Source organism: Fundulus heteroclitus, chromosome 2 (assembly GCF_011125445.2).
Source record: "Fundulus heteroclitus isolate FHET01 chromosome 2, MU-UCD_Fhet_4.1, whole genome shotgun sequence".
Classification (NCBI taxonomy): domain Eukaryota; kingdom Metazoa; phylum Chordata; class Actinopteri; order Cyprinodontiformes; family Fundulidae; genus Fundulus; species Fundulus heteroclitus.
The window spans coordinates 13,467,050-13,485,331 of NC_046362.1; the positions used below are offsets into that span (position 1 = coordinate 13,467,050).

The 18,282-nt window shown below is 39.4% G+C and overlaps 2 protein-coding genes across 5 annotated transcripts; both read right to left on the reverse strand.

The window, feature by feature from the left end:
• Positions 1-1,869: 1,869 nt before the first annotated feature.
• Positions 1,870-4,442, reverse strand: rpp25a (ribonuclease P and MRP subunit p25, a). Its single transcript, XM_036144965.1, has 2 exons — positions 4,341-4,442; positions 1,870-2,892 (listed from the first exon to the last, which is right to left on the reverse strand). The coding sequence occupies exons 1-2, from the start codon at positions 4,440-4,442 to the stop codon at positions 2,308-2,310; spliced, it is 687 nt and encodes a 228-aa protein (XP_036000858.1). The 3' UTR covers positions 1,870-2,307.
• LOC105938557 (protein mono-ADP-ribosyltransferase PARP6) lies at positions 2,827-15,423 on the reverse strand. 4 transcript variants are annotated; one of them, XM_036148285.1, is made up of 23 exons: positions 14,640-15,423; positions 14,429-14,483; positions 14,123-14,200; positions 13,395-13,489; positions 13,242-13,302; positions 12,149-12,239; positions 12,000-12,066; positions 11,770-11,919; positions 11,544-11,676; positions 10,815-10,946; positions 9,200-9,295; positions 9,024-9,116; positions 8,821-8,946; positions 8,685-8,750; positions 8,494-8,561; positions 8,337-8,385; positions 6,712-6,824; positions 6,560-6,632; positions 6,402-6,471; positions 6,234-6,313; positions 6,085-6,148; positions 5,930-6,014; positions 5,552-5,817 (listed from the first exon to the last, which is right to left on the reverse strand). In XM_036148285.1, the coding sequence occupies exons 2-23, from the start codon at positions 14,429-14,431 to the stop codon at positions 5,721-5,723; spliced, it is 1,890 nt and encodes a 629-aa protein (XP_036004178.1). In that variant the 5' UTR covers positions 14,432-14,483; positions 14,640-15,423; the 3' UTR covers positions 5,552-5,720. The 4 variants fall into 4 exon arrangements, 3 of the variants coding, with proteins under 3 accessions (XP_036004172.1, XP_036004178.1, XP_012735800.2); XM_012880346.3 differs by having other exon boundaries at positions 13,395-13,492; XR_004932967.1 differs by lacking the exons at positions 6,234-6,313; positions 6,402-6,471; positions 6,560-6,632 and having other exon boundaries at positions 5,799-5,817; positions 13,395-13,492.
• Between the last annotated feature and the right edge of the window lie 2,859 nt (positions 15,424-18,282).

Genomic DNA, 18,282 nt, shown 5'->3' on the forward strand with positions numbered 1-18,282 from the left:
TGCCTTCAGTTCAGCACTGGGCCGTCATCATTCCACACCTCTCCATGCCAGTCCCTGTTTTTGCCTTGGAAGAGTTGTTTTTCTTGTTTAAGGTTAGTCCTGCCAGTTTCTTATAGACTCTTACTTTGCTGTTTGTCCCTGGAGAAGCTCAGCTCTGTGTCCTGGTGTCTGCAAACAAACTGCTAACCTGTTGTGGCTACGGGGCTGCTAGCCGAGCAGAACTGAGCATTCCCGGCTGCCTGGAAAGTCGTGACTCTCACTCCGGGCCGTCAGCTCCTGCCATCACCTACATCCCTGACCTTCTGCAGCCCTGAACCTCCGGTCTTCATCATCCGCCATCCAGCACACTTCCTTTAAATAAAAACTCTTAAACTTTAGTCCCGTGTGCGCTTCCTGAGTTTGTCAGTAAACAAAACCTTGACAAAAATAAAGTAAAACATTCTGGTTCAGGTTTGGAGGAGTCTGCAAATGTTGTTCTTAAATGGAAAAATATGGATTCCTCCCCTCATGTTGGGTCTTAACCTCTTCCTGAAATGTAGGATTTGAAGTATCTTGACATCTGGGTTAGCAAGTGATGTTGGAATCTTTCAGTATGTCTGTGAGATATGGATATAGTCAAAATGATCAAGACGCGAGAAGTGATTGTAAGCACTGCAAACTAAGCATAGGGTGAGATGCTCTGTCACGAGCTTGGAGTACTGTTGCTGCTCGTTTGCATTCAAAGAGGTTTGTTGAGGGGGTTTGGAGCATCTGATCAAGAGCCATCCTGAATGCTGCACTGCAAAAATGAAACTAAAAATAAGAGATTTTCTTTAAATTAGTGTATTTTTCCTTGATTTTAGCAGGTAAATAAGATTATTTGCCAATGGAATAAGATTTTTACACTTAAAATAGGAACAACCCATCTCCATCATCTTGTTTCAAGTGTAGTTCACCTAATTATCTTATTTTAGGGGTAAAAAATACTCATTCCATTGGCAGATAATCTTATTTACATGCTCAAATCAAGGACAACTACACCAATTTCAAGAATATTTTACTTATTTTTAGTTCTGTTTTTGCAGTTTGATATGTATCCGCTGGCCTGAGAATACCTTAACCCCCAGGATGAGCTCCAGAGTTTCTGGGAGGAGTTTCTGTTGCCTGCACAACATTGGATTGGATAAGCAGAAGATGATGGATGGATAAATGGTAAATGGACTGACTTTATAGAGAGCTTTTCTGGTCATACTGACCACTCAAAGGGCCTTAAACTACAGCCACATTCACCCTGTCGCACTCAATGACCGATACGCAGATCTGTAGACAACTTTGGGTTAAGTGCCTTGCCCAGGGGCACATTGACATGTGACAGGGGGAAGCTGTAATCGGACCCACAACCTTCTGATTGCAAGTCAACTACTCTACCCACTACCTCTACCTACATTCTCTCCAGATGGATGGATGGATGGATGGGCCATGTCAAAATGAATCAACAACAAACATCTGACATATCTTAAGGTATTCTATCTTTTTTTCTGTCCTTCATTCACTTTTATTTGTATTTAAATCATTTTAATCAATATGTATTTGACTAATAAAGATTTTACTACTTAATAACATTGACCCCTATTCATGTATTTATTTAAAATGTTTTGTTTCTTACAAATCCTGTCTTGACAGACTTTGTCTACAACTCTCATGTTTCTTAAAAACATCTGAAATTGCGACATTAAACCAATCACAAGCACAAAAGCTGCACAGCTTAGTTTAGTTTATTGATTTAAACTGCAACAAAACCTTTCAGAAACACTTTAGACTGTTGGAAAAGGAGAAGGCAGACGTAAAAACGCATTATTCCCAAACCCCCTTTAAATTGTATCCCTTTGCCGTATTATTTGTATCCATTCCCAATTAAATAATAAACACTGTCATGCAAGTGTAAAAAAAAAATGCACAAAATAATTATGGCTAATGGAACATTAAATTGGTCATTAAAGAGATGAATGTACGTTGTGGCAGATACAAGTTTAGATATACGTTACTTAAGAGAGCAAAGTTCTAAATTGCTATAAAAAACACTTTTGTTGCTACTAACAGATTTAATTTTTCTGTATCAGTTGTGAATTCAGAGAGCTTGTTTCATTAGAGACATACATGTACACATATAATATCAATATATTAAGTAATTTAGTAACAAATTACTGTACAAATTACACAAACACACAGAATAGAACAGTATAAGGGTACTTTTTCCTTCCAAACCTAACTATGAAGAAAGAGCAGGTGATTTTATATATTCTGATATTTTCCAAATCTTTAGTTAAACTAGATTTTGGGAGGACATCCAGTCCAATCATCCAGACAGAGCCTCTTGGCAGTGTGCAGTGAGGACAGGCTGCCAGCTGTTCTCAGCAGATCCCCACGTCTAGCCGCTTCCTCTGTGGGAACGCCGAGGGTTTGTGGAGGCTGATAACCAAGCTCCTGGGGGTCCAGAGGGTCTTTGGAGAGCAGGATGCAGATGGCAGGCACCGTCCTCGCCACGGTTCTACCTGCCACGTCCTGCCGGGGACTCTCCCAAATCTCATTAACTGTCATGTAGCAAAGTTTGGAAAGCTGATGCAGCCCGGCCACTTTCCGCTTCAGGATTTCCACGCAGGTGATGGTCTTGGTGATCCCCCTGCCCAGGCCTGTGAAGACCACCTGTCTCGCCGCCGTCGCACCGCCGTCCTCTCCTTCCCCTTGCATGCGAGCCGTTGCGAAGCGCAGTAAATTGCGAATTTTGCTTCCTTCTTTGACTCGCATGTGCAGGATGTCTGCAGCGAGGCCGGGAATGGGAAAAGGAGCCCTCTCCTCGGAGCGGCGGATTCTCCGGAAGGTGCTCTGCTCCGGTTGTGGAGGTGAAGGCACGAGCTGGACACAGGAAAAGGATGAAGAAGATGGATCTTCCATCACGGTGCTACCGCATTTCTTATTACCCCCCTTTTTAGATAAGTGGTCTGAAGGCAAAAAAATAAGTAAGACGACTCTTCTGCATCTGCCGGCTCATTAATCCATTTCCCTTGAGATGTCTAAAAGCAAAAGGCTTTCTCCATTTAATAAACTTAAAGAAATCCAGCTTTGCAATCCAAACTTTTCACTTATCTTCATCTTCTCTCTGTCCCCTGTCCATGATATCAAATTTACTGAGTCTTCTTAGCACTAAGAAGATAGCCTGCAGAATAAGAAAGCCAATTCGTCTCCTAATCCCACTGTCGTGAAAGAAAAGATGTCCTTGCTCTCTTCAGCAATGAGGACAGCTGATGCCAACAAACACATGAGGCTTAGAGAACGACATGAAGAGCGGGACATAGTGCTCTTAAAGGCACACGCAACATTTTTGCCTCATTTAATAAAGTCTCACACACATTCACAGCAGTTTTTTCTTTGTGATTTTGTGAAACGCTTTAGGATTCGGAGATTTTATCTGTGTGGTTGCTTGGGTTACACGGATGAACGAGTGCGCCTTAATGAGATTTAACAAGGCGTGTAGTTGAAACAATTCTTTGTTTTTACAGATTTGGATTTGATAGTCTCATCTGACATTCTTTTGCTGCAGCTCTGCTGATAATGAACCACTGGAATAAAGAGATGGAAGAAGAAGAAGAAGAAAAAACACTGCAGTACAATAGGGCTGGCAGTTTTGAAGATAAATTTCCTCCACTCTATCTTTAGAGGGCCATATGGTCCAGGAAAAATGTCTTCCTTTGGGCTATAACAGCAACTTCACAGCTCTCCCCTCTTCAATTCGTCGCCTGCTGGGGTGACCCAGAAAATGCTTTCCACATCACTTCTACCTCTTTTTTTTAGTGGGTGACATCCGAGGGCATTCCTACTTTGAAGCTGTTGTGATTTGTTTTGAAAGTCTATACAAAACAAAACAAAATATCAGAATTTGTGTAATTTAAGAGTTTCAAAAGACTCTAGATACAAAAAGAGGGATTTCTGAGAGAGGCTTGTTCTGTAGGGGTTAGGGGGCAGCTGCTGGGCTCATATGGAGACAGTCCGCTGTTATAATGGAGAGTTTCTGCTTCACAGGATGGTGCCTACCTCATTTCATCATATCCACAATCTCAAACAAGGACCAAGTGATGTATTTGGAGATTGTGTGGTTTTAGTAAATACTCGATATTGACAAAAGTATCAGGTTATATGTCTTCAAATGCAAATGAACATGAATGGTAGCCCATTTTTAACCTGCAGGGTTTAATATGATGCTGAGCACCATTTGCGATTATAACAGCTTCAGCTTTCCACAAGGGTTTGAAGTGTGTTTATGGGAATTTTCAATTGTTCTTCTAGAAACACATTTAGACCATGACCTTTTTGGTCTTGCTCGTGTTCAGGATGAAGTTATTCCTGGAGCGCCACTGTGTCAGATTGTGGACCTCCTCTCTATAGTAGGTCTCGTCGTTGTTGGACATGAGACCCACCACAGTGGATTCGTCCAAAAACCTCCCAACCACGTTTGCACGTGGTGGACGGCCGCATATTAGTTAAACATTGTGTGACCGTGTATTGGTCGTCATTTCTGTGCGTGACTCCTGTGACACATCTGTATCAATCCTTAGAGACATAATAAGGCACGATAATGCCTCTGCTTAAAAAGTCAAATAATATTTTTGCTTGAATTTCACTGCAGTTATGAATTCATGACAATACTGTATGTTGTGACGTATAACATCCTCTACAATGTTTGGTGCTCTTATTGATTCCTTTAAAATATATATATATATATATATTTGAAGTTTAGGGGGTATAAATGTTACACTGCAAAAACGGAACTAGAAATAAGTAAAATGTTCTTAAAATCAGTGTATTTATCCTTGATTTGAGCAGGTAAATAAGATTATTTGCCAATGGAATAAGATTTTTGCACTTAAAATGGGAACAATTCCTCTCCATCATCTTATTTCAAGTGCAGGATGTCTAATTATCTTATTTTAGGGGTAAAAATACTCATTCAATTGGCAGATAATCTTATTTACCTCCTCAAATCAAGGATAAATGCACTAACTTTAAGAACATTTTACTTATTTTTAGATCAGTTTTTGCAGTGTACCTGATAAAGAGGCAAATTTCTCTTAGCCACTCTTCACATTGGAATAACAAGAAAATACACCATGCAAATATGACAGATAACTGTTGATATTGATAACATGGACAGAAAGAAGCTTCACCACACTTGCTCTTTTTTATCCTACTTGGGTCAGGTCAATCTGTGATGTCTCATATGTCAAGAAATGTTTAGAGACAATAGCTAGCTACTCACCTTAATGTGCCAAAATCTACACTCAGACCAATAGTTCAAAAGTTTAAAACAACTGAATCTGAGGTTAAACGAGGCTGTCTAGCTTACTACAACTCACAGCGGGCAGAGTTAGCGGTTTTGTTATTGTTCCAACATATTTCAGCCAATGGTTGGATGTCTATCATTTGTTTCTTTGTTCTTTTTTCAGAGCAGAAATGTGTTTCACCACCATTTTTTACGGCAGGTAACACCGATTAGACCAATGACCAAGCAAGTGGACCATACGTTAGAGAAAAGCAGCTTTAATAAACACGGTGAAAACTGATCTGTCAAGCATAGCAATGAAGTGCAGTAGAAAATACATTTGACAGTACAATACATTTAAATATTAAAGGTATGCCGTCTTCCATTAAATGTACACTGATACCCCTGCTGGGGCTCTCTGGTTTTCTCAGCATGCCTTCAGACCAGTGGCTTGTAAAATTTCCGTCTGGATTTCTGCATCTTGCGTGTTGATGAGCACGTCTCCCACCCGGCCGTTTTCGTACCTGTCCAGGAAAAAAAATCGGAAAACCATGGTGGAGTATTGAAATACTGTTTGCATCGCTCCTTTTATTGAGCTGGGAGGCAGAAAGAAACATAGTCGGCTGTTTTACTCACACAAAGAGGAAGCGTGTGCACACATGGTCCGACACCGGACAAACCCAAATGTTCCCGTGCTTCTGAAGGGCCTTTGAGGTTATAACTAAGACACATGGACAACTCTGTTGGACAAAGACACGACGTCACGAAGTCGAGACTGCCTAATAGCTCACCTTCACAGAGCGCAATGCAGTTTAGGTTACGGCTTTGCAGGAACCTTGGCTGTCCCGGTTCGTCCTAAAACAAAGACAAAAACACAGAAAGAGATTTAAGAAACAGGAAATGTTTTCTTGAACGAAATGCAAAATGTGATTAACCTGACCTGTTTCATTTTATTTATTCGGTTTTGTTTCACTATGAGTTCTCCTCTGGCAGGTATTTGGTGTTGACCTCTACCCATGTCTAAGCATGGAAATAATAGAAATAGTCTTATGATCACTGCAGATGGACCATGAAGTTTTATAAAACGCACCGAAGTGTGTGCTCTCACCAGAATATCCAAAAGATATGTTTGAAATGGGGCTCAAATAGATGCCTTTCCCATAAGCAGCTCCATGAAGCTTCAAAAGAACAAAAATAAGCATCTCAACTATAGGTTTCGCTGTTCCAGATAAACTGTACAGGAACTAAAAAAACAATTTAATTTACCTGTAATTTTGTGTATGATGCACTGACTAAGCCTTTTCTCAAAATGGAGTGCCAGTTTTCAATGTGTGAACCACTGAAACAAAGAGTAAGGTTTGCACAATCAGGCGTCGGTGTTGAAGCCTTGTGGGAATTTTAGCTCTGATTTTACTCACTGGAAAGCGAAGGTGCTGCCATAAAGTTTCTTGGCTGTTTGAAAGCGGAGCTCTTTGGACGGAGGCGCGCTGACCAACAGGAACTGATGGGGCGTTCGCATAAACTTCAGTTGCTGCCAGGAACCAAAATTATAGGAGAGCAAAAACAGAATGAAGGCTTTTAAAGGACTCATGGTAGTTATCAAGACACAATGAAGAAGCATCTTGGCCGTTCCAGGTCTTTAAATGATATTAAGTTGCATTTGATTTTCAGTTCATTGCTCTTAATGCCCATAAAGCTTTAAGCTATGAATAAACAAATGTTGGTAAGTTCACACTTTTCGTCTTTGAATAGTTTTTGGTCGATAAATTGAACATTGTGTAATGTCCAACTTACTGCGTTTTTCCTCTGATGCTGTGTATGCAGAATTTTAAGCCCAATCATGAATGTATTTCAGTTTATATATAGTTCAGTCATGGGCAAAGAATGCCTCCTTGAATTTCAAAAGATTTTTAGGAGACAGTAGCTATATCCTTGCTGTTTCCATCGGATTTGGCAGGGAAATTATAGCTGCCAGGAGCTACTTAGCAGATAAACCCGGCCAGTTGTTCATCAGCAGGTGTGACCACCTCTATAAAAGCAGAACAGATTATGTTTTTTTGCTTTTCAGGAGCATACGGGCATGTGTTGACTCAATGCCAAGACTGAAAAACATCAGCAATGACTCTAGAAAAACAGATATTGCTGCTCAATCTGCGGAGGTCATGAGTTTTTTTATTCAAACAATATAAAGTCCACCATGCAATAGTTTTCCACAAGGGTAAAACTTGTCAGGCAGTTGATATAGTTTTAAACAAACTCGCCTCAAGATCAAATCTACAGTACTCAAAGATGTGGTAAATTTTAAAAAGAGCTGCATGTCAGAATCTACAAGCCCCAATCGAAGTGTTAAATGCTGAAGGTCAGGAAAGAACAATTAAAAACCAAATGGTTGCTAGAAGAAATTGAGTTGTCTTTCTAAAAAGAGAATGGTATCTTGATTTAGGCTTGTGATGTTGCATCTGTATTGGTGTGGTATGTGGGTTCTGGACAGATGTTTGGCCGCCAAGCACAGCATCATGTTTGTGTAACTGAAAAATCTCCACACAAGGTGTGGAGATCAAAATCCTCGATTTACCAAGGTATTGTACAGACACATGTGAGATTATCTTTCTGATAGCCAATACTTGGCCTAAAAGAAAAAGAAAAGGATCAACGTGTTGCAATGGGTCAAAGTCCCGACCTTATGATCTGAATGAGATGCTTTAGGGAGACCACAAGAAAGCATAAACGAATCACCACAAACCTCAATGAACCGCAGCACTACAGTAAAAAAAATGAGCTAAGGAATATTCATCTACAATGATTAAAGACACTGATAGAGTCCGACAAAAAAAAATACTTAAAGATATTGCTGCTAAAGGTGGTTCTACAAGCTGTTTAGCAGATTCAAAAAAACTTTGTTTTTCCCCTCAAAAGTATGTTGGTGTAAGATTTTTAGCCATTTAGAATGAGAAGATTAAAAGGAGAATTTGTACAAGATATACAAACTGAAATCCAAACCACAGCAATTAGCAATCACCTGCTGGATGCTCCAGCTACATACCTTGTTGAGCGGAAGCTTGACGATGTGTGATCTGTTGCTCGCTAAAATCCTGTGAGACAAGGTAGAGACGACTGGACATTAATAAAAAATAAACCTCCGATGTAACACATCCTAATTCAATAGGGTTTAAATCCAAATCTAGATTTTGCCCCTTTACCATTGTAGTAGGGGATGAGCGAGGGGGTCTATCTTGTCCATCTGCCTTTTTATGTCAGAATAGGGACCCTGAATGTGAAAGAAATCAAATATTAAATCATATCCAATCAAAGCGGCTGTCAGGGGTGCAGTCACCAGCATTAGGTAGAAGAATAACATGTTCATCTTTTTTTTTATATTAAAATCAGTCACCTGGGCCATCCTCCTGATTAACAACACCCCATCCAGGGCTCTCTGCAGTCTTTTATAGCTCCTTCTCTGTTGCAAAAAAAACATTGTTATTTCAATACGCTACATGAAAAAAATATGTAACAGTTTCAGCAGATACCTTAGGACTGAAGGCCAGAGTTTTGGGGTTGCACGGATCGACGACAGAGGGGTACGGTTCAAAAATGAGGCTTTTGCGTGAGGACTGAAGGGCAGCTCTGCACATGGCCACCAGCAGGTCAATCACCTGTAGCAGCAGCAGAGATTACTGTGACACTAAACTCCATAAATCCTGGCTCAACGGCACACCAGAGTGTCGCTGACCTCTGCACCGGTCGCAACCTCTTCTGTGGCTCCAGACATGACCCCCAGGGTGTGAAAGGAAAAGACGCACAGCTCCCTGGTGCAAACAGCTGTCTGCAGTCGTACAAAAGCAGAATCTCCGGTGAATACTGACAGACGTGGGCCTAGGCAGCGGGTTTCTCTGTACGGAGTCGTACCTTGAGCATCGGCCCGTTCTGGAAGACGTGCCGCTCGTCACAAGCGACGCAGTATTCGTTAAGCGTTGGGATTCTCTGCTCAGCATACCTCATTATCTGTGCACATAAAGCAAATGCAGATATATTGTTTTGACTTCTGTCACATCACTGAGGACACTGAGCTTATTTGTTGCTGTTTAACACACTTGGCATTTTTATCTGGCCCTCTGTGTCCTTAAATAAAAGAACTGAGGAGAAATAAAAGCTAACAACAGCTTTTTTTTGTGTGACCGAATCCTGCAGTAACTAAAAACAGACAAAAACTGAACATTTTAACATTGAAATCTTTAGATTTTTGTTTAAAATCAATCTAAAATTGTATATATATATATATATATATATATATATATATATATATATATATATATATATATATATATATATGTTTTTTTTGGCACATTATTCTCTATTTAAAAAAGGAGCTAAACCTCTAAATGTCCATCTTTGAACCAACAGGTCATTGCTGCATTGAAGCAGACTTTTTTTTAGAACCACCATGGTAGAACTGCACACCGCTACACCATGAATCGTGATGAAAAAAAGCTTCAAAACCATCTTGCAACATTAAGATTTGGAACAATTTCTGTTGTGTTTATGCTTTCGATTGTGAAGGAAATGCAACAAAATGTAGCTTAATGATTTCACATTTTTTGCTGTCAAAACAAAGCTTATAGTTGTTGAGATCATTAGTGAAAGCATATTTGTTTTAAATGTTGGTTTAATCTCAGTTTGGGATTTTTGTATTTTTACTGGGTCTTTGGGTAAGTTTAATGTTCTTTTTTTTTGCTTGTAATTCTGCTGATGGCCTGTTGGTGTCCTCAGTTGCTCTAATTTCTTAGCTCTCAAGTAGCCACATGTTTTTTTATTCAAACTCACCTGTTTCTATACTCCGATCACCTCTTCCGGTTCCAGAAACAGGAATCAGCTTCCTAGGCACCTGAGTTCTGGTCTTTCAACCAAATTTCCTGACATCTACGTGACTATCTATTTCAAATCTTTCTTTTCTTTCAATAAATTATTATGCCCCCTTTACATTATTGTTTATCTGCCTTTTCATTCAATGCTGTTGGAAGAAGCGGTGCCAAAAGAACATATCGCTTATTCATCATTTTAGTAGACACTTAGCCGTGTAGCATACGCAGTTTGATCACTAGACAACCCAGAGCTTTGATGTTCTGGGAAATACTATTTAGCCATTTTAGTCTGCTTTGCATTACTCTCAGCATTACTAAAAGATTACTGTAAACCTAAATCCGTCTATTGTTCTTACTGTAAGATAGGAAACAGAGGGACAATAACCTAATCTTTATGCTGTTATATTATAAATTTTTGCTGTGTTGATAAAACTTAATGGCCACTAATTCTCATATAAGTTATCTAATTGTTGCATTGCTCTCGTATTAGGTTTTGTTCTTTTTTCACCATGACTAATGCAATTTAATTTCTCTCAAAAGACAAATCTTCATTAAACTGTGACCGATGATACAAAGGCTGCAGGAATATTGTTGCTGATAACTGGACATGTGCAGGATAACATATTTTTGTCACCCCAAGCATCCACAGAGCCGCTCCTTACCTGTACCAAGAATCCGTGCTGCAGGGTGGGCGGGCTTTTACAGTGTCTGATAGCCTGGGAGCTGAACAGCAGCTCCACCAGCTGTTTGGTGCTCAGGTGTGCTGTAGATTTAACTGCTGAGACCATCACTCTCTGCAGACAAACCGGACATCAATGGTGTTCATTTAAAACTTTCAGAACCCAAACGTAACAGAAGCCATACAACTTTTCTGGAGAAGAAAACATGATATGAATGAATATACTGAGACTGAGCTGCTGTAATTGTTGCAGGAACTTATCTAAGACGTCAGCCAGAGAATGCTAAAAATAAAATACGATTTGACTTTTTACACATCTTTCCACACCAATTTTTCTCTACAAGAAGAGACAAGGTAGATGGGAAATGGTAAGTTATTGTGAACGTAAGTTTAAAGATACATTTCAGGGACAATTTTCAAAGATATCGTTGTCAGATTGTCCTCAAATGTGGCAGATTGTAGCTTAAGAGGCAATGGCAAATTGGACTTTTTCCCAAACACCCCAACATTTCTAAAAACTCAGATTTACTATTTTAGTTTAATTCCTAAGCAAAAAACAAAATAAAAAAAACTAACAAACTAAAAAAGGAACAACAAAAAAACTAACTAAAACATCTTTGGTAAATAAAGTGGCTAAACCTTTGCATGGAGATGAATCATTCTGAATTGCACACTTGTCATTATTTTACATTAATTCAGAGGAAGTCCCAACCTTTCCTCCAGCTGTGTATGTAAACAGTTCTCCTGCTGGGTTCCTGATGTTGTAAGAAGTTGTTTGATTTGTGAAAGTATTCTCTCTCACTGCGTTCCTGTCTTTGTCAGCCAGCTCTTGGATCTCATTTGGCCTGTTTGTAAGAGAGAAAAGGTGCTAAATGCATCCATGAACTGATCCACCTAATCCTACAGAAACAAGGACGTTTAATGAAGCCGCTTCGTACTTTGAAGGTGGTAACCAGACACTGAATCGAGCGCTGAACTTCTTAATGGTCCCTCTGGGTCTGAACCAGTTGTGTCGGCTCTTTCTCTGGACAACAGGGCTGTTGTTGCTCAGGTGTTTCCACTCCTGAGATATGAAGACCGTAAGAACTCTGAGGAACAGGCATGAGTCGGTCACCAAACGAAGGTCCGTGAATGACTTCACGCTACAATCGCAGCACCCACAACTCACCTTTCCAGTTGTCTTCCTACACTGAAATCATCAGTGTTGGATGGTTGAAAGACTTCCACAGAGGGCGCTGTGGGGAGAAACGTCAGTCACTCAGAAGTCAGGAAGAGTTGCTGAGGGTTTTTGTCTGCAGTCTGGTTGCTGGGGCTCACCAGGTCCGTCCAGATACTGAGACAGGGAGAAGTGCAATCGGATGATGATTGGCTCGGATGGGTTAATCCTCCAGGCTTTAGCCACTTCCACCTGAAGATACCAAACGCTGAGGTCAGATTTTTACCAAAAATCTGTCAACACCATGAATACACCGACTTCAGGAGGTGGTCTGCTGGGTTAGGCTCCTCTACTATAAAACCTTTTGCCCGATAAGCCACTAACATACAGCTATATTACTTTTGTGATCTAATATTATTAATATGGGAGGAGCTATGGTCTAGTAGCAGTGCTAAAGTTCCCTGCTTCAAATCCCACAGACTGCCTCTCTGGGTCCCTGAGCAAGAGCCGTAGCCCCAGGATGCTCCCTGGGAGCTGCACAGTGGCGGCCCACTGCTCCCTAATGTAGGGATGTGTTAAATGCAGCGTTTCATTGCAATATAGGTTGAAGGGACAAGTAAAAATGATTATGATTACACAATAAAAAAAAACTCTTCAGGAAAGTAAATAGCCTCAAAAGTGAAAAAAATTACATCAAATGAGACGACATAGTCAGAAACAGCTTATTCACTTTTTAATCTTTTTTAAATTGCGTTATAATTTTAATATTGCATTTTATAAAGGTCCATTGCTCCAGGAATCCTGCTGATAACATGATGATTCCTAAAGATGTAAAATCAATGGTAATTTTTGGTGCTTCGATTTTTTTTTTCACAGCATTAAAAAGCACAAAATGCAACGGGTCCACCAGACCCACAAACATTGGCTGACTAACAACAGTATGAACACCACACAAGGGTTAAGTTGAGATGACAAATGAAATCAATGTCTGTATATGCACAAATTCAGGTTTGGAGTAATATTTTTTATTTATTTGGCATGTCTCTTTTGAGGCAGAGTGCCGACTTAAATCTGATAGAGATTAAGGTGATGGCAAAGAGGCCTTCCAACCTCAAAGACTGAGAGCTTTAATGCTGGTTTAGATTTTTTCGTCAAACCTTTAGAAGGGGTTAAAGTGTTCTAATTTAAAAACTGTTGTTTTTATATCCACACCAAAACATGATTTCTAATAATAAAACAAGCATTTTAACTTACATCCACGATATTGGTGGTGATGATCAACTCAACATCCACACCATCAATTGACGGGTACTCCCTAACAGAGGAAGAAAAGGGGATGATTTGGGGGAAAAGCAGCAGAGGTCTTTTCATTTTCAAGAAAGAAACAATATATATATATATTTTTACCTAACAGATACAGCAGTATCTGAGTACAATGTCCTGATGGCTGCTATGTCTGTATCCAGCTGGCAATGGCGATAAAGGTCAGTGGCGCAGCTCTCCTGCTGAGACAAACACTAATATGCTTACTGTACGTCTGCACTGATGGCTCAGCCCTGCAGGGGGCTGAAGGACCGAAATACGTTAAATGAAATAGCTGGGAGGACCCCTGTAATGCTTAAAAACGCTTTTAATGCAAAGTGCAGAAACAATTTTGTCTTTATTTGAATTAAACTAAGAAATAACTGCAGCACAGCTGTGGCTATGTAATAAAGCATGTTGATATAGCAATAAAACACTGTAGGAGACAATCCCAGATTCAAACCAACATATGTATAAAACAACTCAAAGCTTTATAAGATGCTTTATACAAAACAGGTTCATAAAACATAATACCTGTTTGTTTATCATTGTTATTAATGAAACATTTCAAATGCATATTCAGAATTTTATACAATTTATAAATTAAATTTTGGTCAAAATGTCTTTCTATGAGCAAACATGTATATTTGCATTTATTGATTTTTACATTGAGGATCTTATGACCAGAATTATATAATGCCCACTTGGATTGGTTTAGATTTTATGTCTAAATAATTTACCATTAAAATAAAATACAAAGCGAAATAAAAGAGGGCTTTGTATGCTTTCTTTTTTTCTTTTTTTTTTACAGTCTTACTGAAAATGATGCGTACCTGGATCCCACACATGAAGTCCTCGGAGTCGCTATCTTCATCACTGTGGGCCTCTTCCCACTGCTGCCACTCAGCCTCCTGGTTAACGGAGAAAAAACTGTCAACCAAAAACTGGCGCCATAACAATTACCCTTTTTTATTATTTATTTATTCGGTCATTAATCAATACATTACTCAGCTGGCATCATTCAGTGGTTTAACACGAACATTTCAGGACAGACCCAGTTAACGTGAACCGTTTCTAGCACTGAAACATGAGAATAATAAAAAAAAGAAATAGGTATCATTTTTACCACCTTGACTCACCATGTGGTCATTTCTTTGGTTCTTTGTCAGAAGTGATCAGTTTTCTTCACATTGACTGGAACAATTAAACACAATGAATAAGCATCCATAAGCATGGCATAAATCCCACACAGTTTTTTAAACTGAAAATAGAGGAATGATAACACAATCTGAGTTATTTTTTATCTTTGCAAGAATAACCTCCATTAATTACATACAACGTAGCTCTTACCTCTCCACAGGGAATGAACTCTGTCTCCTCATATTTTAGACAAATCGAGATTGTAGCAGGTTTTCCACACGTGTCGGGAAGATCCCAGCGAAACCAAAACAGCGTTTCCTGTCTGGGAGTTCTTGCTCATTAGTCCTCTCCCCCTCTGTTTGGAGAGCAGGGGAGCCACATGGTCAGCCTGGCTTCCAGGTCACATGACTGGATGCAGGGAGTCCAACAGCCTGGTCGGTCAGTCATGGTCCAGACTGAAGGGATGTTAAGGTCTACACCTGTACAGGAGCAGCGAGTTGAACTACTTGTTTACTCCATAGCTCTCCAAGTGCTCGTGTACAACATTTGAAAAATGAGGAGAGCAGTTTTCAAGAAGTCAGCTCCATGAGTCACGTCTAATGTCCTGATTTAAACAAAGAGCGCTGGTGTAAGGCTTTGATGGATTGCAGCTGAGGCGCTGCTTGACATCTATTAGTCACCCTGTCTCTGTGCTGCATCACTGCCTGACCTTAATCAGCAGTTAGCCTTGTTAGCAGTCGCCTGCTGCTCTGCAGTCTGCTCAGATTAGATACTTTTAGGACTCCGTGCATCTGTGCGGGTCTTCTCCCGACAGGTCTTCTCAGGCTAATCTACTTAGAGAGGTTTGTGTGGCAGGGGCTTGACCATTTCACGAGTTCTTTGGCTTCGTGCCACCGGCATGTACACAGCTCAGGTGGGAAAAAGGACAAGTTTACCTCCCACTCAGCTCAGAATATCTTGGCAAATGATAATTTGCTGCTGGGATGCCGACGTTTATCCTGAGCTGCTGGCTGACATGTTCACTACCGTTTATTGCAGTCAACAATAATAACGGCAATATTCCTTAACATAAGTAAGTCATGTTTAGGGCTGTTGACCTGCAGGAAGGTGCCCCTCTGCCTCAATCCTAACTTTTCCTATAACCTCGAACACACTTTCCTCCAGGATTGCCTGGTACGTGTTTTCCCATCGCTGCTGAAGAAAAGCGTCCCCATAGCATGATGCTGCCACCACCACTTGTCCCCATGGGGATGGTGTTTTCAGTGTGATGTCACAAATACCATTTTGCATGTAGCCTAAAAACAATGTAGAATCGACCCTGAGGCACAACCAGGGCACGTGTGAGGGATTGTGTATCCCCTCTGGCATCTTTGAGGCAGAGCAACAGGGTGATCTGAATTTCCCTCCTGAAGGAATCGCCTTGGATATAAACCAAAGAAAGTGGATGGGTGGAGTTGGTCTTGTTTGACTTCTGACGCATATTAAATTAAGGAAGCATAGTGTGACCACATTTGCATTATATGACTGGTCGTACCCAAACCAGGTTAAAGTACTTCAGTAGTCTATCTTATAGGTAAAAACTACATACATGTGAAACCAAAGGAGGTTTGTGACAGTTCACCCTGTTAACCACAAGAGGGAGCTGCAGTCGAGTTGTTGAGAGTGTCACGCATGCTGGGTTCAAAGCATTTTACTGTTGCAATAAATATAAATCCTAGAAAATCACTAAGCAATCTGAAGCTGTGTCTTAGAGTTGCAGTCCAAGTCACCTTCTGAATGTCAAAACTCAGGAGAGTTCCCAATACTATAAACTGTTTCTTAATATATTTGATTTTATGATTTTTTTTTTCACACTTTAATCAAATTCTTCCAGTGAATGCAGTTGTGTATTTTCTGAAATACATAATTTTTTATATGGTGTTTACAGTTTGGAGTATTTTTCAGGCTTGTTTTCACCTCAATGCTTAGAATCCATTCCAAAACAAATGGTGTCCAAACTTTGTATCTGTGAAAGGTGCCATACAAGTAATATTTTACTTACTTACTTACTTTTTGTTATGTGGGCCAAATGTCCTCGCGGGCCAAAAAGACATTTTTTTAAACTAGATTGTTTTTTAACAGCTCAGCATGAGCCATTTTTAGGCAACCAATAATTTAATTTAACAACTAAGATAGTCAGCTGTTTTTATACCAAGGTTGAGTAAATCATTGTTTATAAAAGTGTACTGCATATTTGACTCATTAAAATAAAGGCAGGGAGTTTACAAACTCTGTTTGCTTGATATGAAAAAAAAAGGAAAAAAAGGAAAGAATTTTAGTCTGTTCTCAACAATAACACAAATTTAATGAGTAGATGTAGTACTATCTACTTTAGGTTTAGAGAATGAAATATATATGTGTATATATATATATATATATATATATATATATATATATATATATATATATATATATATATATATATATATATGTATACATATATATATATTAGTAGACCCATTTATTAATATACTTTTTTGTACCCAACATTTTACATTGTAAGAAAATGTTTATATGGGATTACCTTTCTTAGTAATCATTTTTTTCGTCTCCGTCAGGGGCCGCAAAAAATGTGTCCTGGGGTCACAAATGGCCCCTGGACTGATTTTGGATATCGCTCTTCTAAACCATATGAAATGATAATAAATCAGCTTTTCGTTCTATTCAGAAATGGAAACAAGTATTTGTAAAGTTCAGTTTTTCAGGGGTGGAGGGTTTTTCAGCAAAAGAAAAGCTCCCCCCGCCCCCTAGGTGCATTACCAAATAGTGATGAGACAGCATATTTTGACCGTTTCCATTACAAGTGAGGAATGTGTAGGTAAATGTTAATAACACCCATGAGAGGGTTTTGATTTTATGTGGCCGTATGGTATGTTAGACACGTCTCCTGGAGCCAGTGGTGGCTCAGATGTTTATAACATGATTTACCATGACAGCGGGACAGAGTCAGATATATGGTGGAGGAGCACATCCACACTATTTTTGGTGAAGTTACACGATGCGTTTCTGCCTGAGCCTATCCAGAAATTTGGGCATTATTATCGTAATAACCGAGTAGGTAGTAACAAGGTTACATCTCTGCAAGTTGCACTTGAGTCATCGCCTGTCACCTTCCCCACAGTGAAATCACTCCATCAGGGCCTGGAGCTCTCAGAAGAATGCCAAGTGGAGCAGGAAGGAGAGGCCCCCTGATGATTTAAGAAAAAAAAAAAATCTAACAACAAAATCTAACCTTTGAGAAAAGACAGAGAAAAAGTTTTTTGCTAGTATGTTTCAAACAATAGGTAATGATTATGCATTTGAGGATGGGATAATTTATTGTAAGTTTTCCAATATTTCTGCATGACAGTAAATGAGACCCAGTCATAAAAGGGTGTTTATTGTATTGCTTGTATTTGTTTATTTGTACTTGTATTATTGCTTGTATTTTTGTCTTTTTAATTTATCCTTTTTGTTTTACCTACTTTCATTTGATTGTTTTCTTTCTTTCTTTCTTTCTTTCTTTCTTTCTTTCTTTCTTTCGCTATTAATTCATGTTTACATCTCCTAAGAGCATCTTCAAAATTGATTCTATTTTAATTAGTGAATTAATTAATTTATATTTTAATTTAATGGCCATGTTTGGTAAGGTTTAGAGGTCAGAGTGCAAATTTGGACTGTGGAGCAGCATGCTTGACAGAACTATGGTGTGGTGAAAAAAAAGGACAGTAGATAGCCTATGAGGCCTAATAGGAAAAGATGAGCTGCAGGAGAAGGCCTGCAAATTTAAAGGAAAAACAATAATTAACTGAACTAATTAATTGTTCGTCTTACA